The sequence below is a fragment of the Magnolia sinica genome, chromosome 1, assembly GCF_029962835.1.
Source record: "Magnolia sinica isolate HGM2019 chromosome 1, MsV1, whole genome shotgun sequence".
In the NCBI taxonomy this organism is placed as follows: domain Eukaryota; kingdom Viridiplantae; phylum Streptophyta; class Magnoliopsida; order Magnoliales; family Magnoliaceae; genus Magnolia; species Magnolia sinica.
Window position 1 is genome coordinate 110,490,113 of NC_080573.1, and position 26,604 is coordinate 110,516,716.

At 40.3% G+C, this 26,604-nt stretch overlaps 1 protein-coding gene across 2 annotated transcripts; it reads left to right on the plus strand.

The window, feature by feature from the left end:
- The first annotated feature begins 3,774 nt into the window (after positions 1-3,774).
- LOC131253778 (ras-related protein Rab7) lies at positions 3,775-25,711 on the plus strand. Of its 2 annotated transcripts, XM_058254920.1 has the most exons (7): positions 3,779-3,981; positions 4,111-4,137; positions 5,732-5,831; positions 5,929-6,075; positions 22,298-22,378; positions 22,450-22,595; positions 25,297-25,711. In XM_058254920.1, the coding sequence occupies exons 1-7, from the start codon at positions 3,929-3,931 to the stop codon at positions 25,358-25,360; spliced, it is 618 nt and encodes a 205-aa protein (XP_058110903.1). In that variant the 5' UTR covers positions 3,779-3,928; the 3' UTR covers positions 25,361-25,711. The 2 variants fall into 2 exon arrangements, with proteins under 2 accessions (XP_058110910.1, XP_058110903.1); XM_058254927.1 differs by lacking the exon at positions 22,298-22,378 and having other exon boundaries at positions 3,775-3,981.
- Positions 25,712-26,604: the final 893 nt, after the last annotated feature.

Below are 26,604 nucleotides of genomic sequence, written 5' to 3' on the forward strand. Positions count from 1 at the left end.
ATAGTTTCATCCATCATCTCTATCGCATATTCAACTCCCCTTAATTGGTCGAACAAGTCATCAATTCGAGTTAGGGGGTATTTGTTCTTAATACTAGCCTTATTAAGCTATTGATAATCAATGCATAATCGCATTGAGACATCTTTTTCCTTCACAAATAACAACAGTGCCCCCCATGGTGAGGTGCTTGCCCTAATAAAATCCAAGTATAAAAGTTATTGAATTTGTGTTTTCAATTCCTTCAATTCAACTGGACCCATGCGTAAGCTACCCTAGAAATTGGTACCATCCTTGACACTAAATCAATGGAGAAATCTATCTCCCTCCAAGGAGGTAAACCTGAAATTTCTCAAAATACTTCAGGGTATTCTTTTACTATGGGAATTTGATCTATAATGATCTTCTGAGTATCTAGTTTTGTTGAAGAGGATAAGTCTACCAATTGTTTGAAGTGTTTTCACCACGAAACACTAACATGGATCGAAATAATCCAGCTTGTCATCTTAAGTGGCCAACTAATCCATTCTAAGTATAACATCAAGCCCATCACAATTAGGTTGGCTGGCATTATGATGTTATCAACCACGATAGGGCAATGTTTACAGATATGATATAGAACTATCGATTTACCAGACGTAGCAATTGTTAAACTTTTATCTAAAGCACAACTAGAGATACCCAACAATGCTATAGGACATGAATCAATAACAGTGTGTAGTTCCTGAATAATTTATAATAATAATAATAATAATAATAATAATAAAGAACTCTTGTAGGTAAGGTGTGTAAAATGAGTGTACTTTCAACTATGTTTCCTTCTACGTTCATATCTGACTGAGTATCAGTAAAGGCATAACATTGGGTGAGTGTTTCTACGGGAACTAGCCCTTCCTCAAGGGGTGGCTCTTCATGAACAAGTTCTAGTGCTTGTTATTCTTCACATGGGGCCACAATGTAAACCTGACCTTGTGCAAGCTGTCATAAAGGGAATCTTCCTGGTTTATGATGTTACTAAGGTTGATTTTGTAGAGGCCTTAACTGAGGCCGTGGTTGAGGAGGTCATTGCTACAACTGTTAAGGGCGTGAATATTGTTGTGGTACCTGTGCTTGAGATCTTTGAGGTGGTGTGGGTGTTAGGTGATGTTGAGGTTGGGTACACACTTGAGAGGTGTGCCCCTCACCCCCACAGTTATAACACTTGAATGAAATTTGTTGTCTGTATAGTGTCATGAGTGGGTCCGAATTTTGGGATCAGATTAATGGTGTTGTGGCCGGTTAGGTGAGCACCGTATAAAAGATCACTATGCAGATTAGTGGTGTTAGTTGTGGGTGGTTGGGTAAGCACGCATGTGTGTGTAAAAGATCGTTATGCAGACCAACAAGAATTTGATTGATAGTGTAGGTTGATTAGATGAAACTAGTCCTGAATGTTTTACTGATAACTGTACTGAGAAAGTTGATGCATACCATACATGGGTTATAATGTTCGTTTGGATTTAACTACTCATTTACTTGTATTCTATGAAATTCTTTACATTTAGTTTTAAACTTAGGTTACATGTAACAAATTGTACAAGACTATCTCACTGGGCTTTGTAGCTCATCCTTTATCAACACCCAGATCCATAGCTCAATTGGCAGACTGAGTGGAGATACCTCGTTTCCACACTTGAGGTCTTGGTATCGATCCCTAGCGGGGGTGGCTAACATGGAGTGTGTGTACTGACATGGGTGTGTACTAACAAGCTAACCCGAAAAAAAAAAAAAAAAAGGCTCGTCCTTTATCATGGATAATCAATTTTGATCAATAAATTAAAGAAGATATTTCTAGATGGACTCTATAATAATTATTTTATTGTTTATCTCTTAATTGAAGTGGGAAAAATTGATGTAATATGGTTTATAAATATGACCTCGAGTTTAATTGTAAAGGACTTGGTTAGTAGAGTAGAGAGTAATGATTGATTTACTAAACATGGATATTGTGGTTATGATAATGATTTAATATAAGTTAATTTATTAGTTTAATCAATGGTAAATGTGGATTGAGTGTGAATGTGAATGAGAAAGTGAATGTGAATGTGTAGTGAGTAGAAAGACGATGCAATGAGTTAAACATTCATACATTATGTATCTCACACCCTTGAATTTGAGATAAGAGTCATTATACTCGGGTTTCGTATTTTGGAGTGTGACAAAAAGAATTACATCTTATTACAAGAGGTGTGGGCCACGACGTATTAATAGCTCCTGAAGTTGCTTTGGGGTCACAAATTTATGTTCTTTATATTGTCAATGTGACTCAGGGATGAACGTGATGAGGATAACTACTCCGAATCCATGGGGCTTCTCTGGACTCCTCAAAGAGACTTATCGAATCCACGAGGAAAGAAAGCAGAAAATAGAAATAAATTCTTATAAATTTGAACTTGATTAATTGATGAATAAAAATGAGTTCACAACCCTTTAAATAAGGGTACCAAGCAATGGGAAAGAAATCATAATCAAACTACAACTCAAATTCCTAGAATCCACGACTTACTATAAATAGTAAACTTACTATTTATAGACGGTCGTGATATCTACTAGTGCGCAAGGTTTTCAGCCAAAAATAGTAAGTGTCCTATTTGGCTTTACCAAACCGTTCTCCTAATTATTCTAAGCTCTTTTCACGTTGGGCGCAACTCCTAAAGCCCGACGGATGAAGAGTTATAATCAAACTAAAACTTATTATTTATACTAAAAATGAAATTAAAATAGGGAAACGACAGTCGATCCAGGGGTTTTTCGCAATTCCGGGCTACGTAACTCGGCGTAGCGGGGTTGGTTGGCTAAAGTAGCTCGTTCTACCCTAAAATCATATATTTTACGTCAGTTAACTCATTCCGGATTGCGAGATACGCTCGATCTAAGGTCCAACGGTCCGGATCACTTCTGTCGTCGACCGGGCCTTTTCTGATCTATCTTAGCCATGAAACTATCCGCGACCCGCTCTACATCACAATGTCCTCTGAATTAAAGTTCATATTGGGCATTAACCTAACAATGAAACATATTCAACACATATGTGGACCACACCCCAGGAAACAGTGATGATTGAATCCAAAACAATAAAAACATCAAGGGTGCTACTGTTTCTTGCCGTTTGAACAAGCTCAGATTTGGATCTGCATACTTTTATAGATCATGCCATAGAAAGAGCTGTCAACACGGATGGACAGCGTGGATGTAAGGAACTTACGTCAAGGTGGCCCTATAGTAAGGGACGCCACCGACCTTGTTCGGGGGTCCACCGAAACTGCAACCGGTAGTTGAACTATGTTCATGGGCATCCAATCACGGCACTTATAATTAGAGGCAAACATCTCTTGCAAGGTAATGTAATGAACTCAAAGCAGATGTTGTAAATTGCATGTGGTAGACTGAGTGAAAGATACCTCATTTCAAGACTGAGTTCTCGTAATCGATTCCCTAGTGGGGGTGGCTAATAGTGAAGTGTGAACTGACAGTGGTGCTTATACTAACAAGCTAACAAAGGGGAAAAAAAAACAAAAGATGTTGTAAATTTCATGGATATACAGCCAATTACCGTCGAACTCGGTTATCCAAAGATATCATGACGCAGACTTTCTGTCTGGGACACAACTTTACTTTCATCCCAAACCGGAGACAAGATGGTCCTACGTAAGCAGGAGAGGAACGCATACGTTTTTTGAAAAAAGGCCCCGCTGGCGCGTACATTTTTGGGCGTGCTCGGCTGAGTCTCAATAATAATAAATGAGAACTCTCTCGCACGTTGGGAGAGAGAAAGAGAAACCTCGAGAACAGAGACCTCCTCCGCTCCTTTTCTTTTTTTGCCTTTTCCTCTTTTCTCCCATTCCTTTCTCCAAAATTACCGGAAAGCCATCCTCTGGTTTTCTTCTCCGCCATGTCCGTGCGAAGGCGAACCCTGCTCAAGGTCATCGTTCTCGGAGATAGCGGGTGACGTCATTATTCTTTTTATATTTCTTGAATTTTCTTTCCTGACGTTCTATTCCAGATTTCTAGGGCATCCAGTCCTGTCTGTCTGTCTTTCTGTCTCAATTTTGTTTTTTTGTTTTATTTTTGCAGGGTCGGGAAGACGTCTTTGATGAATCAGTATCCTTACGTCGACGGTTGGATCTGTGTGATTATTGTTTTCTTTTTCTTTTTTAATTTGATTTTGTAATTGCTTCGGTTATTTTGTATCCAATTCTCGTGTTATGTTTTGTTATTTATTTATTTATTTTTTAATTTTGGGAGGATTTTAAAATGCTGTTGGATTTATGCAGAATTTGGCGACGCTTATTTGAATTCATGCTCAATTTGTTGTGCCAGTTTTAGAAAAGTTATGATCCAGTTTTAGAAAGTTGCGTTGATTGTGTTGATTTAAAATGCTGTTGTGCCAGTTTTAGAAAGTTGCGTTGATTGTGTAATTGTGATGGCATGGTCGTTTTGAAATTTCCATATTGAATGGGGAAAACATCTGATCATCTCTCTCTCTCTCTCTCTCTCTCTCTCTCTCTCTCTCTCTATCTGATTGATCAAATTGGAATTGCTGTATTGTTTGATTGCCTTGAGTTTTGTGCTCACGGCAATCTGCTTTATGGGCCATCAAATCGATGGTCTTGATCACTGTTCGCGAGTCCCACATATGGGTCTGCACTACTTCATGGAACTCGGTGAAGGCCCTCCATCAGCATCACTGTTGTCCTAATGTTGTTTGATCCATTCAATGCCAGAGAAATGGTTATCAAACTTATATGCGTAGGAATGATCTTGTGTACAGAAACTACACCAAGGATTCATGATCATGCAATAGTGTGGGAGCAATGCCTGCTTGGGTTACGAATTTTGAGTGTCAGATGTGGTGATCCTGGAAAACCCGACATGCTGGCATGTCTGCACAAATACGGTGAAATGTATACTGTAATATCAATTTTAGTTAATAAATGCTTCTCATGAGGAAAGATATTTACATAGCTAGAAATATGTTAGAACTATGTAAGTGCTATGCGTGTACTGCTTTAGTACAGAAAGGGGAGATGAATTGAGGTTTTCTTTTCTGGGTTGCACTTCAATGAGGTACCCCTCATGTGAGGGGGCGGAACATCTATGAGAGGTCCTGAGGGCTGGCACACGTATCAGAGATCCAGGCCATTCATTAGGTAGGGTACCCTGTGAAGTGTGAACATGCTACGGACAAAAGATAATGTTGCTCCACTCATCAGGCAGGTCAAACTTGTATGAGAAAAAATGGCCGGTTAGAAAAAAAAAAAAGTTCAGTCCATATCCAGCATACATGTGTCTCTCTCTTGATGAGTGCACTACCTGATTTTTGGTATATGGCATGGCCACAGTGTGCCCTACCTGTTGGATAGCATGGATCTCTGCCATGTGTGCTGTCCACCAGATCTTCGATATATGTTCTGCCCCCTCACATGAGGGGCCCCTCATTGAATGGCGACCCCTTCCTCTTTTCATATTATTTCTATTGGAAAGTATTGGAAATGCCATAAAGTTTTCAGAAATGGAGTGTCCTTGGATTGCATTGTGGAGGTCCACTTTATCTAGTACTTTGTAATTGTAATTATGAGTTTGCATTTTAAGTTTGAGTTTCTGGCATTTAGAAACCATTTATGCTCACTGCACTGTTTGTGGAAATGAACTGTGTTATTATCTCTGCAATGTGTATCGTTAACTCCTAATTTAGATATGTACACAAGAAGTTCAGCCAACAGTATAAAGCTACCATTGGTGCTGATTTTGTCACAAAGGAACTTCAAATTGAGGACAGACTTGTAACTCTGCAAGTGAGCTCTCAGCGCATGATATCAATTTATTTTTTTTCAGTAATGTATTTCCATTGATTTTTTTTCCCTAAATCTTTTCTGTTTGTGTTAATGATAGATATGGGACACAGCAGGACAAGAAAGATTCCAAAGTCTTGGCGTTGCATTTTATAGGGGGGCAGATTGCTGTGTTCTTGTTTATGATGTTAACGTGCTCAAATCATTTGATACTCTTGACAACTGGCATGATGAGTTTCTTAACCAAGTACGTGATGCTTTTTTCCTGTTTCCTATCTGCTTTGTGTCCTTGTTCATAGGCTACTATGTCTGTGCGTGTTTTTTTTTTTTTTTTTTTTTTTTAAACATCAATGGGCTCCGAACAATATGACATTCCAAACTCATGCTAGGACATTTGGCCCTTGAACGAGTGGAATGGCAGAACAAGATTCATGTAACCAACCCCAATTAGTTGGGATAAGGCGTAGATGATTACGATGAAGATAATGATGATGATGATTATGTTAATGAGTGTTTGCTCAAGCCTCTTACCATATCTTCTCAATTGTCTGGCTGTGGGCTCATTCATGAGTACACAACTTTAAAGCTGCATTCTATTGGCTTTTCTACTTTTGTAGTTTCTCTTTCAACAAAAGGCTGTTTATTTTATAATTGTACCCTAGTTCTCTAGAGATCACGTTTTATTGTGTAACCCTGTTGTTGTGGTTTGGGGAATTTTTCGCTCTATAACTTCAATGTCTTTGGCATCTTATCGATGAAGCACTTCGAAGATTCTTACAATTATCCATTATGCCTCTGTTTGTTTGGTCTCTTTTTATTTTACTGTGGAAATGGTTGATACAGTTATGATGCCCGATTAGCATGCCTCCATGGGTCTATCTTCAACGTTCTACTCCTTTGGTTTCCACTCTCTGTGAGATATGTGCTCAACCTATCTGGAAAGGGACCTTTAGTCATTTGCTCCTTGGGCATTTGCATGTTGAGGGTTTAGTTTTGGTGGCCCTAATGGATTTTCACTCTCCCCAATATGTTTTCTCTACACATATGGTTGGTTTGGAAGGGGACCTCGAAGCATAGTCACCTTAGGCATATCTGGGCATTTAACTTGTTATATAAACCCTTGTTACTTTCCTCTCTCCAGTGTATCTGATCCACTTACATTTAGTAGAGTAGGTGGGAGTAAAAAAATAATTGTGATTACTATAATAGAATTGTAAATGGGGATGTAACTTACCTTGAACAACAATTGGCCCATCAAAAGGAATAAATCATGGGGTGTCCTAGTGTCCATAGGGAAGTAAGGGAGCTGGTGAGAAAACATTTAGAAGATATTAACGGCCTGTTGGCTGTTTGGCTTTGTTAAAATAAGCCCTTTTATGTGTTTCTAATTCTAAAAAATTACTTATTACCAATTAAACAAATTTGGTTAGCACTTTGATTGATTGCTTATCGAGAAGTGATTAACAAAAAAAATTCGCTATTTTCAGAAACGACCTAGGGACGTTTCCAAGAATCACGTCCCACTAAGCAAGATGGAAAGTGGGGTAAGGGGCAGAATACATGTCACAAACTTGTTTATGTGTGTAATAGATCCAGGCCATTTATTAGGTAGGGTGTACTTTGAACATGCAATATTCCAAAAAATGTGGTAGCACGTTCATCAACTAATCCACACATGTACGTTGAGTCTAGATTGTTGGGCCTTTTTTTCGACTACCTCATTCTTTTTTCCATACAAGTTTGACCTTCTTAATCAATCTAATTGACATCATTTTTGGTCCATGGCATGTCCACGGTGCACCCTGCTTGATGAATGTCTTGTATCTCTAACCTATGTGCCTTTAGCCCAATAACTGATGCATGTTTCATTTGCATACGTTCGAGAGCAGTGTTGCTCAAGGAGGGTAACAAAAATACTCGCTTCTTTCACTGTATTGCAAGTGCTTGAGTTAGAAGCAATCGCATTACCAACTTGGTTGTTGAAGGTGAAAGGATATCGAATAAAGATTAAATTTTCGAAACCATTGTCTCTTTCTACAACAAACTACTATCCAACGAGAATTGAAATAGACCACTTCTTGACTTTCTTCCCTTCCAAAGGATTTCAGAGGCAGAGGTTGATCCTCTCGAAGCTCAATTTTTGGAGGAAGAAGTGAAAGCCGCCATTGACTCCTTATGTGGTGACAAGGCCCTAGGCCACGACGGTCTCCCCATTGCATTCCATCAATCTTTCTAGCATTTGGTAAAGAAAGTCATATGGAGTTTATCACAGAATTTCATGACCACAGCAAATTGTCGATCCAAATTGGAGCCTCCTTCATTGCCCTTATTCCCAATATTGTCAGTGTAGAGCGGTTGAAGGACTTTCGCCCTATAAGTCTCATTAGGGGACCCTATAAGATCATAGCAATGACTCTTTTTGCGGATTCGAGGCGTGCTATCCAAGGTTATAGCCAAAAATAAAGGGGCATTTATAATGGGTAGACAGATCTTGGACACAACCCTCATTGCCCACGAATGTGTTGACTTGAGATATAGAGTATAGACAGAAGAAAAGTAATCTTGTGTACAAACTTGATCTGGAAAAGGCCTATGATCATGTTGATTGGGGCTTCTTAGATTATTTGTTGGGCAGGATGGGGTTTGGCCATAAATGGAGAAGTTGGATACGACAGTGTGTGAAATCAGCTTCCTTCTCCGTCTTGGTTAACGGATCTCCAAAAGGCTTCTTCAAGCCCTCTAGGGGTATGCGACAAGGAGACCCCCATTCCCCCCTATCTTTTCGTGATTGTTGGAGAGGCATTAAGTAGGATGATTGCTGGGGGAGAGGAGAATGGCTTACTTAGCGGCTTTCAAGTTGCAGAGGGTGGACCTCAAATCAGTCACCTTGAATACGTAGATGATGCTATTCTTTTCTGCAATGCGGATACGGAAATGGTAGTCAACCTTTGAAAAATCATAGTTTGCTTCCAAACGGTATCCGGGTAGGTTAATGTGAACAAGAGCGAGATGTTGGGGATCCATGTTTTAGCCGAGGACTTAAGCAAATATGCAATGCTTTCAGATGTAAAACAACCTTCTTCCCGTTTCATGTACCTAGGTTTGCCTTTATGCATTGGGAAGCCCGCGACCCACTTGTTGGATCAGGTGATCGAAAGAATTGAGAGGAAGTTGGCTACATGGAAATGTCGGTACCTATCTTTGGGAGGCAAGTTGAAGCTCCTCAAAATAGTCTTCTCAAATACGCAGGTCTATTTTATGTCCCTTTTCAAGTGCCCTAGCTTGGTGCTAAAGCGTCTCAAAAAATTGAGGGATTTTCTATGGCTAGGGGTTGATGAAGGGTCGGAATTTCATTTCCTTAATTGGGGGGAGGTCTGCAAGCCAATCTCAAAAGGTTGTGCGAGAATCAAGGATTTGGGTCTAACGAACACTATGCTCCTTGGAAATTGCATTGGAAGATCGATTCTGACTCCAGTCACCTTTGGAGGGATGTTATTACGAGCAAGTATGTGTTGCAAGAGGGTGGCTGGTTTGTTAAGCGATCTTCTTTCTATCAAGCTTCTAGCATTTGGAAGGCTATAGCGTCGTCAGATCATTTTGTTCGGAGAGGGATTGACTTTTGCTATTGGAAAGGGGGACCGGATAAGATTTTGGGTGGATGTATGGTGCAGAGAAAAGGCACTGCAAGAGATCTTCCCTAGACTAGCTAATCTTGCCCCAGATTGATTTGTCTTAGTGTCTCATTGCTTCTCTACTGTGAGGGCTTATGCGGTTTGGTGCCCTCCTTGCCACAGAAACTTATCTGGCGATGAGGCTTCTAAGCTCATTGCATTGTTGGATCTTCTCAAGCATGTTGCACCTTCTCCGGAAGTGGAGGATACGATGATCTGGAAAAGGCACAAATCTGGAAAATTCTCAGTTGCATCGCTTTTAAACTCATCTTTGACGAAAGCAGCAATCCCGGGCCCTCTCATCCATACCTTCATTGGCATTATGGGGCTCCCCCTAGGGTGGCAGTTTGTATGGTTGGTCGTCGGAAAAGAATCTTAACAATCGGCAACCTACAACGAAGGTCGCTTATTCTCCATAATATGTGCTTAATGTGCGAAAATAACGCGGAATGTATAGATCACCTTTTCATCCATTGTTCCTTTACTCGGAAAGTGTGGGATTTTTTCCTTGTCGACCCTCATTTGGCGTGGGCAATGCCAGAGATGGTGGAGGCCCTTCTTTGGTCGTGGCACGATGTAAGTGGTGGCGGGACTAAAAAAGTCATCTGGAGACTTCTTGTTATAGCAGTTTTGTGAGCTCTTTGGAAGGAGCGAAACGAGCGAGGCTTTAGAAATGGGAGGTCCATGGAGGGGGTGATTAACACAATAGTAGGTCTCGTTAAGGGTTGGGTTCCCCACGTAGATGCACCTTTGGCTGCATCGTTTTCTTCTACTTGCTAATATGGCATTGTATTCTTTCCCTACCTTTTGGTAGGCTTTTCAATAAATCTTTGTTCTCTCTCAAAAATGTTCCATTTGCATACAAAGTCCCTGCACCTTTCTATAAGGGACCAATTCTACCAGCTACACATTGGGGAGGTGGTATTTGATACTCTAGGCGGACACTTATTCCACAAATGTTGCACATAGGGCCCACCAGGGTGTGCATATGACATTAGACCTGTCCATCAGGAAAGAACCACCATGAAAATTGGATGCCTCAAAATTCATGCAGATCCAACTATCATTTGGGCCACCATGTGATTTTGAAGGTTTTGGATGGTTGTCCTTTATTTATTTATTTCTATTATGGGGCCTATCATGTTGTGTGGATGTCATCCAATCCATGCATTATGTGAGCCCCACCATGATGATAGGATGCCCCAGACGTCATAACTACAAAAATCATTAGGTGGGCCACACTATAGAAAACAATACAACCACCCAAAAAACTACAAATTCATGTAGGGGCTTACATGATGGTTAGATGGCCTGATTTTTGGGGCATCCAACTTTCTTGGTGGGCCTACCCTGATGGATGCCATACATGAGACTTTGGGGGGCCCACATGCACAACAGTTGTAGAATAAGCTTATTGACTTGTGGAATGCGGAGGAACTGACTTCCCATTCTCTAGTTCATTTGGGTATGGGGGAGTTATTTGATACTCTAGAAGTTTATTAAGTACGATGAGTAGGTATCCTTAAATGGTACATGTGCCCATTGTTCGGAGTATCCCAATATTATCGATAATGTCCCCGATATTATCTGTATCTCCAGCTCAGCGATAGCGATAACACTAGTAGTATTGAAGATTCCATGTATCAACAATATGTTGCCAAGTTTCTCCAACATTTTTGATTGTGCAAATTCCAGCCGTTGCTTGTATCGCCAATATTTTCAACTGTAAATTATAGTTGTCGCTTGTATTGCCGATGTATTGGTGATATTTCGATAATATCGCCAATGTATCGATATTGCCAAAAGTTTATTAAAGAAATTTTAATTTCAATTTTTTTATGGGTGCGTGGTTGTATGATGAAATGTATAGTTGTATGCATTTACATGTATGCATGCATGGATGGATGGATCATGGACAGATGTATGTATGTATGCAATATGTATCCATGGATGGATGGATTATGCGTGTGTATTTGTATGTATGTGCATGCATAGATTGATCCACCATTTTCCCCATGTTTCCCCTATATTTCCTTGAGTCAACAATACATGCTTTTAGGCCCCATTAAAGGGAAATTTATTATTTGATTCTGAAATATGCAAATATGCGTCTTTTCGCTATTATTTGATGCTTAAATATGCAAATGTGTATTTTAGCATCTCCTGAAGTATCATTGAAAAATTCCACAATTTTCCCCATGTTTCTCTAATGTTTCCATGAGTCAACGTTACATGCTTTTAGACCCCCATAAAGAGAAACTTATTATGTATGCGTCTTTTTTGCAATTATTTGATTTGTAAATATGCAAATATATGCGTTTTAGCATCTTCTGAAGTTTCGTTAAGAAATTCCACCATTTCCTTGTGTTTCCCCAATGTTTTCCTCAATCAGCGATACATTTCTGGGTATCAGCGATAATATCGGCAATATTGATAGACGTTTCCATATCACCAGCCAGCATACATGTAACGTACCAATACTACGAACATTGCATGTGCCGTTTATTAACTGAAAGTAAACTCTCTAAACTGTGGAACTCATTGTCACTAAGTAACATTCCCAAAATCAGATTGGTTAATGAATCCTAACCTCTGATTCCTGGGTACTTCTTGGTTGAAATAGGACTACTGGTTATTTCTCAGTTTAAATTATTGGATAAACGTCCACTAATCCAGTCCAGATAATAAGAAAAAAATGTAATTATTTGGTTCATGATACATCTAAAGTTGAATTGAACCCATAATTTGGACTGTTTAATTTGATTTAATTTATGTCACACATGTTACACGCACCCGTGGTGACACATCCATCTTAGATCACTTTGATATAATGATCTTAACCATCATGCAAGAAAATTCTTAAATCTTATGTGTGCTTACAAAACATGTCTATCAGAAATCAATTAGGCATAAGCAATTAATAAAAAATCCAGAGAATTGTATATTGGGAATCACTTTTGTCATTGTTAGAAGCAACACCACCTCAAGGGAAAGTAGGCTATGAAAAAGTGATCTCAACTCAGCTCAAAAAGAGGTGTTTGGTGCTGACAGGGATGAGAGGGTCCATGATGTACAGTTAGGTTAGGATTCCGATACGAATACAATATGGTCATATTCTAGCCATTTTTTGAAACCATGGTTATAAATGTAGCTCCATTGAGTGTCAGATGACGGGTCCAATTTCTTGGCGAAAGATGGAGGTTGTTTGGCGGAGGAAGGAGAAAAGGTCGTTTGATAGCGAGGAGATAGCTTGGTGAAGGAAGGAGAAGAGGTTGTTTGATAGCGATATTGTCGATTAGGAACGATTGGATGCAGCGGGTTTGCAACTATCTAGAGCAAAAGGTGAGGGGTCATGAGAGAATGGGGAGTAGGGTGGCTGGACGATGGTGCGTCGTCATAGAACAATTGGTAGAAAGGAAACCAATAACAAGAAGAAACATCTCTCAAAGTTCCCTACTCTGTTTGTGAAGGGATACCTAGAGGGGTGGTCTTTGGTCAATTTCGCGAGGGTTTTCTCTAATGCAGGGGCAGTAATGGAGGTAGTGATACCGAGAGATAAGGAATTCATGAAACTGCGGGGCTTTGTGTTCATTCGGATGAGCTCAGAGGCAGAGATTGATGAAGCCGTGAAAAAAAATGAATGGAAAGAAGTTCAGGGGAAACAAGCCGAGCGAGCAAAGGGCAAAATATGGTCCGGAGAAGAAAAACAAATAAATACAAACCTAGTCGGTGAAGAGAGATGTGGGACAAGAAGGTAAAATACGAAGGGAAGATATTGATAGAAAAAGGGTTGTGGATGCCCTGTCTCAAGGAATGAGGGGTTTGAAATCATATAAAGAGGCAGTCTCTAAATCGGTGATTCTAGTTGATTTTCGAAAAGCAGAATTGGAATCCCCTTCGCTAAAGGAAGTCAGGCCGGAAGATTTCAAGGAAGGCCTGGGGGTGTGCATTCTAGAAAAAGTACTCGAGGAGTCTCGTAAATCCTTTCAATGGTGTTCCGTGGCGACGATTAGGTTAGATGCTTTGGAGGAGGAGATTGTAGATTGGATGTCTAAGAATCGCGAGATAGATCTGGAGGACATGGTGGTGAAAAAGCTGTCGGAGGAGGTTGTGTACATCTCCCTCTGTTCTTAATAGGAAGTGGACACTTTTCTTATCTCAACCAACAACCACAAAAGATAGAACGATGCTGAGGGTGCAACGCTAGGCAGAATGGTCAGAGTTCAGGTGGGAGTGCTGGTTCCAGATCTGGGACCTACTCGAACTTTGGATTGATGAAGTCAGTCAGGAAATGGGCTCCTGTGTGGGCTCGGTGGTTTCGGTTGACGCTTGCACATTGAATTGCGAGATGCTTCGTTATGCTAGAGTTCGGGTTAGAAGGAGGAAGCGCTTCCTTATTCCAGGTAGTGTTCTCATTATCGGCAAAAAATCGATATTATCGTAGATATTATCGGTGTCGCCGGAGTTGCGATACCGATACTCGCTTTTTTTGTTCTTCTTACTAATATCACCGATTTTTCGGCGATTTTTTTTCGAAGAATTAAGTTGTCGGCGAGAAATCATTGTAGCTACCTACCCTATCATGGGATAACTGTAGCCAAAATAAAGCCAGTCCGAGGCAGATGTTTTGGGCGGAGTTGGATGTTTGTCGTAGCATGTGGTCACACCTGTGGTGTGTGGGGGGTGACTTTAACATAGTTAGATTTCAATATGAAAAATCAAATGGAGGTAGAATTAATCGGAGTATGCGAGATTTTTCAGCTAGAAACGAGTTGGTTGATTTGCCCATGGGTGTGGTAAAGTTCACATGGTCAAATGGGCAAGCCCATCCCATTTAGTCCAAGATAGATTCCTTCTCTCACTAGAATTGCTAGACAAGTTCCCGTTGATGTACCAAAGGGGTTTGCTGAGACCAGTGTCCGATCATTGTCCAATTTTATTGGAAACAGATGAGGAGGACTGGGGCCCAAGGCCTTTCAGATTTGAGTTCTCATGGCTAGGAGTAAAGGGTTTCCCAGATCTAATTAAAGAGTGGTGGGCGTCTTTTTCGAATCGAGGGAGAACATGTTTAAACTTATTTTTTAAAAAATGAAGTTGTTAAAAGGCAAGATCAAAGTGTGGAAAAAAGTTCTAAGTGTTCGGGAAGAGGAATCTTCGGTCACCATAGCAAAAATTCAATGACTAGATTTAAAGGAAGAAAACGATGAGTTGACAGAGGGAGAAAGAGCCTAGAGGGAAGTTCATTTGGCGAAATACTATGCTAGATTGAGAGAGGATTAGATTAAATGAAGGCAGCAGTCGAGGGCTTTATGGTTTGAAGAGGGGGACAAGAATACGAAGGTCGTCCACAATATGGCTAGTGTGCGAGCAAGAGTAAATAAAATAAAGTCAATTGTTGTGGAGGGGGAAAGACTAGAAGGAAAACCCTATGTTTGTGCGGCAATAGTAAACTTCTATGAGAATATATTAAAAAGGAATGGATGGTCTCGGCCGAAGTTAAACTACCTACCTTTTGACTCGATTTCAAGGGATGCGATGAAGAATCTGGAAAAAGCTTTTTCAGAAGAAGAAATCAAATGTGCTATTATTGAGTTGGGAAGTGAAATGGCGCCTGGGCTGGACAGTTTTCCAATCTTGTTCCTTCAAAAATTCTGGGAGATCGTGAAAATGGAAGTGGTGGGTTTTATTAACGAATTTTCTTTCAAGTAAAATTTCCCTGGAGTTAGGTGTGACGTTCCTGGCGTTGATTTCGAAGGAAGGTGCAGAAAGTCTAAAGGACTACATACCTATAAAGCCTTTTGGGAGGGCTGTACAAAATCATGGCAAAGATGTTGGCGACGAGATTCAAAGTAGCAATCGGTGGGGTCATATCCAGGTCTCAAGGAGCTTTTGTAGTGGCGAGACAGATTGCAAATAGTGTGTTAGTGGCTAATGAAAGTATAAATGTACATAGGAGAAAGGAAAGGGGTGGTTTGCAACTTGGATATTGAAAAGGCATATGATAATGTGGACTGGGACTTTTTGGATTACATGCTAAGTTGTTTGGGTTGTGGAGAGAGATGGCTCTCTTGGATTCGGGAGTGCATCTCCTCGACAAAGTTCTCGATTTTGGTGAACATCTCGTTATATGGTTTTTTCTCTTCATCTAGAGGGTTGTGGCAAGGAGATCTTGTATCTCCACATTTGTTTGTGTTGTAATGGAAGCGTTGAGCAGAATGATTGACAAAGGAGCGGAGAAAAACTTAGCGAGGGGTGTTGCTATTGAGAACTCCAAGTTTCGCTTGACACACCTTTAGTACGCGAACGTCACGTTATTGTTTTGCGAGGCGGATGAAGACTTGGTGGAGAATCTGTGGCTGATTTTAGTATGTTTTGAAGTAGTGTCAGGGCTTCGAATCAATATTCCAAAGAGTGAACTCTTGGGAGTGGGAATTTCTAATGAAGAACTAGTCTCTTTTGCTAGCTTGTTTGGGTGCAAAGCGAGCTCCTTTCCATCTTACTTATCTCGGGCTCCTTTCCATCTACTTATCTTGGGCTCCCATTGTGTATAGGCAAGCCCCCCAAGTGTGCATGGGACAAGGTGATTGAACATTTTCAGAAAAAGTTTTCGCAATGGCGGACTAGAGCTTTGTCTTTAGGGGGGGAGGATCACCCTCATCAAGGCGACAATGTCAAATTTGCTAGTATACTGTCTTTTTTTTTTCTTTTTTTTTTTAAAATGCCTGAAGTCAATTGTGGAGAAGCTAGAAAGAATCAGGAGAGATTTCTTGTGGAAGGGAGTGGAAGACAAGCAGAAGTTTCATCTTATGAGGTGGGATGATGTTTGCAAGCCACGGGGGCAGTTTGAGAAGTTTGGAGAAGATAAACGATGCATTAATAGGTAAATGGGTGTGGAGGTTCGGGGTGGAAGAAGAATCTTTATGGAGGTAGTGGCTAGAAAGTATGGGGTTGATGAAGGGGGATGGTGGACTCGCTCTTCTTCATTGTATAGGGCCTCTTCGATATGAAAAGGAGAAGCAAGGTGTGGGAAGGCATTGGTTTCTTGTTAGGTAACAACTCGATGATCAAGTTCTGGGAGGATATTTGGGTGGGGGATCAGTCATTGGGGGAGGCTTTCCCGTTGGTTGCAAGGGTGGCATCAGAGGAGGGTATTGCAGTGGCTACCTGCTTCTCGATCATAGGTAATTTGTGCTCCGCATTGTAGGAGGAATTTAGCCAATGAAGAGGTTGAGGAATTCGTTAGATTGTTGTCACTTCTTGCTCATGTTCAGCCCATGTTATCAGACTTAGATTTGTTGGTATGGCAAAAAGAGAAATCCGGAAAATTTAAGATTAGATCTTTTTATAAGAGTTATAAGAGTTTAAAGGGAGGTGATATTAGTGGTGGCATAAGCCCAACGGCCTATGTCTGGGACTATGGAGTGCCTTCAAAGGTGGGCAGCCTTTGCGTGGTTGGCAGGGTGTAGCAAAGTCCTTATAGTGGATAATATCAGGAAAAGGAAGATGATTCTCCCGAATATGCATGTAATGTGCTTTCAAGATGGGGAGTTGGTGGACCACCTCTTCATTCACTATGAGTTTGCAATGCAGCTGTGGCAAAAGTTCAACCTGTTTGGAGTATTGTGGGTCTCACCAAACTCTAGTGATCAGTTTTTCCTTTTGTGGTACAAAGGGATGCACACAAGTGTGGGTAGAAAAGTTTGGTAGAATGTGATGTTGGCCGGTCTATGGTTCCTATGAAAGGAAAGGAATAATAGATGTTTAAAGAACTGGGCGGGGTGGGTAGACGAGGTTTTTCAAATAGCGAAAATCCATGTAATAGTATGGGTTGTGGCCTCGAAAGGTGTTGCTCGATTCTTGGAAAGCTGGGCTGAGTTGTAAATCATTTAGGGTTGTTGTATAGTTTTCTTTCGTTGTTTTTTCTGGCTTCGGCCTCTCCTAATAATTTTTTTTTTGAATTTTTTTCTCATTGCTTCAAAAAAAAATTGTAGCTCCATTGACTTTCTATGCTCATCTTAACATGTAATAATGCAACAAACATTCGGAAGACGTTATAATGGAACAAGATGCATCGTACATTGAGATGAATGAGAAAATTAATTTAATTGCCCCAAACTTCAAATTGGTGTACGAGAAATGATTCCTATGCTTTGAGAGCATTGGTGGTCAGTGTTCAAGTATCGGTATTGTTTTATGTATCACACTCTTGGGATACATAATTGATCCAAAAGGATGACAACCCCAAGTGTAGGGTTGCGATGTAGTTTTAACTCGGTGAGACCGAGATCAATCTATAGGGAATTGGGTTGAGAACACAATTAGAACTATGATTTATGGAATTAAAAAGGTTTTGGATTACTCCAGTGATGTAGAAGGATTAAAACAACAATAATAAAACACTAAGGATCCAGGAATCCACTTATAGCAATCACAATATCTAATTCATTGATTCCACTCTTATAACTCAATTGGAATCAAAATTCTATCCTATCCAATTGGAAAATAATTATATTAAACCAATTTCAATCATAAACACTAACAAAACATGAATTTAATTGAACGATCCTCTCATGAAGCACTTGGATCTCAATCGTAGGGAATTCGGTCATCAATTGTGCCCAAGGTCTACAATAGATCAAGAAATTATATGGATTAACTTTTTCTCTAATCTGATGCAGGACATGAAATTCAGATATGATGTGCAAGATTTCAGGCTTAAGATCACATTAGTTTAGAAACAATTACACAAATTCCATATCCCACACAAAAGGCCAAACATTCAATTAAGGGGAATCTATGTGGGTCCAGGCCTACACATGTTAGGGCTGGATCAATAAAAATTATGAACCAAACAATACTCGCCACACATGCATGACAATCAATCCTTAATCCAAGGAATTCACCAATTTCAAATCAAAGAACCCTAGGGTGAGGAAAGGGGCAAATAAATTAGGGATAATGCAATCTAGGGTTAGGGTTTATGAAAAAACAGGTATGAGAGGGTAAAATAAGAAAAAACCTGAATCGGAAGACAATTCCTGCGTACGGACAGCGGGCCAGGGCCTGACGCACGTGTGCACTAGCCTGGCCGCACGTGCGAGTGGGTCCCACACCCGGAAACCGATTCCTTGGCCCTGGTCAGCTAGGGGTGGGCTCCAAACTTCCAAAGTTTCAGGGCGATCCGAGCTACAAGCTGTGCGTGGTGCTCCGTCGAAGTTTCAGCCCTCCTGCAAAGCCAGATTCTGGAAACTAGCTGTAGGGAGAAGATTTGCTGCAAAACTGATGGATTCGAGGCGAGGATGGTTGTTGAAGGTGAGAGATATGGATGGAAAATGGTAGGGGCGGATGGGGATAGATATGGCTTCACACCACGGTAGTTAGCCTTTCGAAAGGGGAGGGCTTCACACCCACTTGAATTTTTCCACAACTCAGAAACTCAGAGAGTAGAAAAAAAACTTGCAGGAATTTTTATTAAACTTCAATGAATCCAAAAGAACTACAAAGGGTGCCTATTTATAAGAAAACCCTATACTCCAAAACTCGCGCCTTGTGCGCAACCTATTACTTGGCGATGAAGTAAACCAAAATAAAAACTAATTAAAGAAATCTAAAGCGTTCATGATGATCTAAATAACATAAATAAGTAAAACCTAAAATATGAACTTAATCTGACTAGTGGGCCCATGATGGGCTTTACTTGATTATCGGGCCCACTCTAATGAACCAAAACTCTGTCTTCTAACTAGGAGGCTCTCCCTGGACGTCGTAATTGAGCCGGATCGACGGTGAGGCCTTCCCCGTCCCCATCATAATCAAGCTAAGCAATTGGTCAGTTAAAACATTTGATGTAATCGGAGTTCATAACAAATCAAAGAAATAACAACTTAAAGTAATTTCAAACCAATTCAATCTGGTATCATCATTCAAACCATTGTTGTTGCATCAAATAAACTAAATACTGATTAACTACAAGCTTCATCCTGTAGCTTTAGCTAAGAGATTAGCCTAGCATGACTAACATCCTAGAATAAAAGAAAAACATGAAAAACAAATTAGAACTAAAAGATTGAAGAAGAAGAATGGCTCTGTGGAAGCTTTGTCGCTGCCACCTGGTCTCTCTCTCTCTCTCTCTCTCTCTCTCTCAAGCCCAAATTCGTACCTAGAATGGCCTAAAACACCTCCTTAAATAGGAAAATCCCGCACCGACTTTGAACCGACTTCAAAATCGGGCACTTTTGTTACACTTTGGCCGCATCGATGAGGACCTTCGGTCGCACCAAAGCTAGCTAATGAATCTTTCGGTTGGAACCGAATTTTCCAAAACTTTTCTCCTTTTAGTCAGGCCGAACCACCTTTCAGTCACACCAAACACCACTTCGGTCGGGTCGAATTAGTCTTAAAATCTATTGTTTGTTGTTGGAATGTTTTTGGCACTTTCGGTCGGACCAAATAGTCTGTTATTTCTGTTATTTGACTGTTTGATTTTCTAGACTTTTCTCCATCCTTGGTGCTTAGTTTTCTTGGATCTTTGGCACGTCATGTCTTTGTCTTCAAGCTCCAAATCTTCATGCCTTTAACTTGAACTCCTTTAAGCCTTAATTCTACTACTTTAAGCATATATTCATCCTTGGTTTCAGAATTACCTCATATGTTAGTGGATCAATTTAGCACTTAAATGCTGCCAAAACTAGTGCAATTGAGGGGATAAATATGCAATATTTGAGTCTCAATAATACAGAATTATCATGGGAAACATTGGGAAATATCACATGTATCATGTAAATGTTTCACCTTTTGAGGGAAACATTAGGGAAATTTAGGGAAATGGTGAAATTTTTTAGTGAAATGTAAGGAGATTACAAGACACATGATCCCACCACTTAAAACTCCAAACATTCGCCCCCAAAAAATAATAAATAAATATAAGCAATGCATGATTGTTATCAATTGTTTAGGGGATAAAACTATGCGTTCCTGCCTATAAGTGATGCTATTATATCTGAAATGAGTACATATCATTCAATCATCATGCAATGGAAACAATAAAACACAAACAGTACTACCAAGTTAGCACAAAGAGGAGTGTTGTTGTGCTACATTTGGGTGGCATCTTTTTATGAGTACTCGTGTAACAATGATAGACTACAATCTATCAAAAGTAGTAGGATCTTATGATGCATACGAGTCACAAATAAAAGGGATAAGATGTGGTATATCAAATGGGCCATTGGGAGAAATAATAGAGCAATTAACGAAAGACGGAGACTGAATAGAGATCAGAGAGCGCTATTAGTAAGAGAGTAAAATCTTCTTAGGAAGAAGACATGAGAAAGGAGTTAATAGTAAAAGTGATTAAACATCACTTTCATGGTTGAAGATGTGAAAGTAGAAAGTGGAGTGATTGGGGATGAAGAGAAGGAAGAATGAAAGGAGGAAGGAGGAGAGAGAAAGTGTTAGGGCTGAATTTTGTGTGTCAGCCTCAATGGACTAACACTATCTCATGTAAGACAATTAACCACTTGCTCTAAAAGCTCGAACTGTTAGAGCATGATGAATCAATCCCTTTATCTCATAGCCCAGGCCGTACATCTCATGGGTTAGGACCTTGGCCAAACCCCCCTCGTGGGCCCCAAATCACATGGGTACCGCCTCACACGGGCCACCTGCCCCGAGTGTGTCCTTGCATCCCACAGGCAACCCCACTCGAGCCCGGTGTGAAAATGCTCCTGTATTAATCACCCTCGGTGAGGAATCTCGAACACGAGACCTCCCGCTCTGATACTAATTTGATGCAGGATAATTAACCACTTGCTCTAAAAGCTCGAACTATTAGAGCATGGCAAATCAATCCCTTTATCTCATAGCCCAGGCCCCACATCTCATGGGTTAGGACCTCGGCCGAACCCCCCTCGTGGGCCCCAAATCACATGGGTACCACCTCACACGAGCCACTTGCCTCACACGGGCCGCCCACCCCGAGTGTGCCCCTGCATCCCACAGGCAACCCCACTCGAGCCGGTGTGAAAATGCCCCTGCATTACTATCTCTTAATATTAGGTAATATACAGTACCGTCCACAGAAAATAGTGCACGCCCACATGAATACATAAATACCGATATTTCTCTACAGTGAAGTAGGGAAGATTAATCAAGAGACAATTTCATTAAATTCTCTGGGTGGAAGATTCACGAGGGAAATATCGCAAATATTGTGGAAAATATCACAGGAAATATTGCAGATATTGTGATATATCGGCATGTGTCAACAATATTATCATCATCGATACGTTGGATTCTTTTATGCTAGGACAACATCATATCACTTACCAGCAATAACAAAAATGAAGATACAGAGGGAAATATCGCAAATATTGTGGAAAATATCACACGTGTCACCGGAAATATTGCAGATGTTGTGATATATCGGTATGTGTCAACAATATTATCATCATCGATACATTGGATTCTTTTATGCTAGGACAGCATCATATTGCTTACCAGCAATAACGAAAATGTTGGCCGATATTTTGGCTGATATCATTGATACATAGAACCCTCCTGCTTGTAGCATTACTGATTATATTCATATTGAGATTATGTGTATGTGCTTATTACAATCTTCTACACACGCATGCAGACAATTGGTTTTCTGAATTTTATTTAGACCACCTATTTCCATGCATATTCTCGCTACTTTAGTTTAGTTGCAACCATGTCTGACTTGCTGATGTCAGTGGGTGCCTGGTCCTGTCTGTTAGTTCATCGTCCTGCAATGACATGGTCTATATTGTACTGCAGGCAAGGCCTTCTGATCCAAAAACATTTCCATTTATCTTACTTGGAAACAAGGTCGACATAGATGGAGGGAACAGTAGAGTGGTAAGATATACAGTTACTCTTGAAATTACTATTGCCCCGTTCTTATATCTAATTATTTCATCTATATACAGGTTTCAGAGAAAAAAGCAAAGGAGTGGTGTGCTTCCAAGGGAAACATACCGTACTTTGAAACGTCAGCGAAAGAGGATTACAATGTCGATGCCGCCTTCCTATGTGTTGCAAAAACGGCACTAGCCAATGAACGCGAGCAGGACATGTAAGTAAACCCAGGCTGGCTAATTCATTTATTTCACTGTTTGTTTCTGTTGTTTCTTGTAGAATTATCTAGAAGCAAAAAGAAATAGAAAAGAGGGGAAAAAAGAGAATATAGAGAGAGAGAGAGAGAGAGAGAGAGAGAGTGGATTAGGGCTACGTGCCCCTCCTCTCCTCCATATATTAAGTAAAAAAAAGCAAATATCCCAAAAATGCCCCTCACTAGCTTACAGGATCATGCATATCTTAAGTGTACCTAAGACTTAGAAAATGGATACATGGACAAAACATGTGTGGCCCCTTATTTTATTCATCCAACTGTATGGCAGTTGGATGAATTAAGTAAAAAAAGCAAATATCCCAAAAATACCCCTCACTAGCTTACAGGATCATGTATATCTTAAGTGTACCTAATTGACTAAGAAAATGGATACATGGACAAAACATGTATGGCCCCTTATTTTATTCATCCAACTGTATGGCAGTTGGATGAATTAAGTAAAAAAAAAAAAAAAAGAAAGAAGCAAATATCCCAAAAATACCCCTCACTAGCTTACAGGATCATGTATATCTTAAGTGTACCTAATGACTAAGAAAATGGATACATGGACAAAACATGTATGGCCCCTTATTTTATTCATCCAACTGTATGGCCCACATCCACAGTCATTAACACTCCCCCTCAAGCTAGGGCATAGATATTACTGATGTCTAGCTTGGAATAATAATTGCAGACTGACTGCAGCCAAGAGTTTTGGTGAACACACCAACAAGTTGATCTTGAGATTAAACAAATGACACAGAAATTTCATCACTAGCAACTTTCTTACGTATGAATGATAGTCAAATTCAATTTGCTTGGTTTTCTTATAATAATCTGGATTGTTTGCTATATGGGAGGCTGCTTGATTATTGTAAAATAACTGCATTAGTAGGTTCGCTACAAAATCCATTTCCTGTAATAGTTACTTGATCCACTCAAGTTCACTAGTAGCATGAGCCATCGCCCTATATTCTGCTTTAGTGCTTTATCAGGGCTACAACGCTCTGCTTTTTGCTCTTCCATGTGACTAAACTTCCTCCAATAAATGTACACTACCCAGTACCCAGTAGTAGATTGTCTATCAATCAAGGAACCTGCCCAATATGCATCAGAATACCCTGGCCTGGTGCTTCTTTAAGATATTGTAGAATCCAAACAACCACATCCATGTGAGGCACCATAGGAGAACTCATAAACTGAACTTACCACATTCACAACATATGATATATTTGGCCTAGTGATTGTTAGGTAAAATAGTTTTCCGACTACTTCGACCTTCATGGGTCTACAACCACGTCTCCTTGATCACTAACTAATTTGTGATTGAATTTTTATTTTTATTTTTAAAGAAAAAAAAGAATAAAGGAAAAAAACTGGCTTATTACCAAGAAGGCCTGTTTTTGTGAGAAAATCCTAAATATTTTTCTTTTTAAATAGATCAATGATTTCCTTTGATCTGACAACTTCTAACCCAAGGAAATATTGAAGATTACCCAAATCTTTCATTAAGAAGTGATTTTGAAAATACTTCTTAAAATTTCAATTTTTTTTACTATCGCTCGCTATAACCACAATGTCATCTTACATATATGACTAATACATACATGCTTTAGCCTGTTTATACTTGTCATTTTTACTTGAAACATTTGATCGATTGTGTTAATATTTAGGTAATATTAGCCGAGGTAGCATTTTTTAAAGCTCTCTCAAAGAAATAAATAAATAAATAAAAACAATAAATTCAATGAAACTATCAATTTCGTAGAGTTTTGACAACAATACCTTTTACAATATCACAGTTTTTTACCAAAAAATTCTCATGTCTAAAAAAGTAACAGACTTAATGCACCTTTTGTTTAAACTGTGCACAAGAGTATCCCATCCCAGTGTCAGTATGGGAATGTTCTATCAAATACGATGTGCTGTCTGGGTATCTTAGTTGCTAGTTGGCTGAATCACCTTGATAAATCTGATATTGGCTACCCTTACTATCAAGGAAACGGCCGTTAGGGTGGGCCCCTAATGGACTGTTTTGGGACCACACGGGCTGTTTTTTCAGCAGCTGAACGCATAACAGTTACCACCGTCTACCGTTACGGGCGTTACGTAACCATTTTTGCTTCTTATCCCAGTGTTTCCATTGTTTCGAAAAATCCATGGGTAAGAACAGGCAAATTGAAGAAGCTCCAATAAGAAATTTGTATGGAAAAGATGAGGTTCAGGGCATGAATTCCACATAACAAACTTTAAAATATTTGAAAAATCTGGGAAGTCAATAGAGACATTGGATTTCATTGCTGAAGTGGTGTTGGAGATCTGGAAAGTTGTAGGTTTTGGGAAGATTGCTGGGTACTGTGGTCTAGGTTCTCTTAGCTTTATGAAAGTGGTTTTGATTACAGTTTGATGAGCCCTGAATGGGGGGTGTCATTGGAAATGGAGGGAAAAAAAAAAAAAAAGGTCCCCCCAGGACTGCTGGGTTTGAAGATACAACTGAAGTGAGATCTAAGCTTTTGCTTTGTTGCATACCTCTTTAGTATTTTGGGGCCTTATGGCCCAAGTTCCCACATCTGATTCACTTCAAATGGATGTATTTAGTTTCCCATTTGTGATTCTTTGCTGCTTTTCCTATGGATTTTTGAGTTCTTTCTCCCCCAATTTTCAGCTACTTCCAGGGCATTCCAGAGGCCGTTTCCGAAACGGAGCAGAGGGGCGGATGTGCATGTTGAGGTGTGCCATTCTCAAGGAATAGAAAGTCAAAGCAGCTACCAAACCCTCACCTGACTGGTTTGTCGTATGGATACCTTTTTTTTTAAAAAAAAAAAAATCCGTCAAGATTGCTGGCCATTTTTTGTGTTGTACCACATGTATACTAGGCTCTTGTCATCTGTAAGACCAGTTTTTTTTTTTTCTTTATTTTCTTTTTCATCTGCTATTGTTTTTTGTAAGAATGCTGAATGGTTTCTAGAGGCCAGTTTTAGTTTTTTCATCTGCTATTGTTTTTTGTAAGAATGCTGAATGATTTCTAAAGAGGCTGTAACAAGAAAATGTCTGGAACTGGAGGAAGCTGAATTTGGATCTTTCTGCCTTGTGATGAAATGCAGCTTTGATTGAGAAATGGCATGTTTGTTTGAAATGCTGTCTCCAGGCAATGGATTGTTCCATGCTTGATGAAGATCCACATGGCATGGTGTTTTGGAGTATGCAGATGCTGGCGCATTGCTGTGGTTGCATATGGGCTGGACTGGCCTGTTCCTTGGCTGAGTGCGGCATGCTTTGGGCCGGGTTTGGGTTGTGAATATAGAATCCTGTGTAATGGAACCGGGATGAGGTTTCAGGCTTGATTACTAATTGAGTTTGATCTAGGCTTGAATCTGCTTATTTCCCAACAGGTCGGCTGGCTTGACCCAGCCCAACTGATCTGCTTTGCCCCCTCTCCTTGTGGCCCACCATCAATTAGGCTCCTCAGTGTTGCAGGCCATGGGCTGGGGCTGGGGCTGGGGCTTGCCCATTGTGTCGGTGGACCTGACCTGCAGCAGATTCTTAGGCATGATCTCAGATGATTTTCAGGCATTACAATTAAATGGCTAGCAATGGGCCCAGATCAAGTTTTTTGCCATTTGTGCCAGGCACGTCTGGGATGAACGTAGCTTTATTGCCGGTGAGTAGAGCTGTGCATCAAGTCGAGTCAGACCGAGTTAGGGCTGACCCGACTTGATCCGGTTTTTGAATAGGCCTGACCAGAACTTGACTCGACTTGGTACTGAGTTCTGCATGCCTAAACTGATCCGAATATGGGTCTAGCTTGGACTAATCCGGACCAAGTTCGACCCGGTAAAAAGTACCGAGTCGGTTTGAGTTGGTACCAATTGGGATTGAGAGATAAGGGAGTGGAGAGGAGAGAGAGGGGGGTGGTGGTGATGGTGGTGGGCTTGGAAGAGGAGGGTGAGAGAGAGAGAGAGGAGGGTGGTGA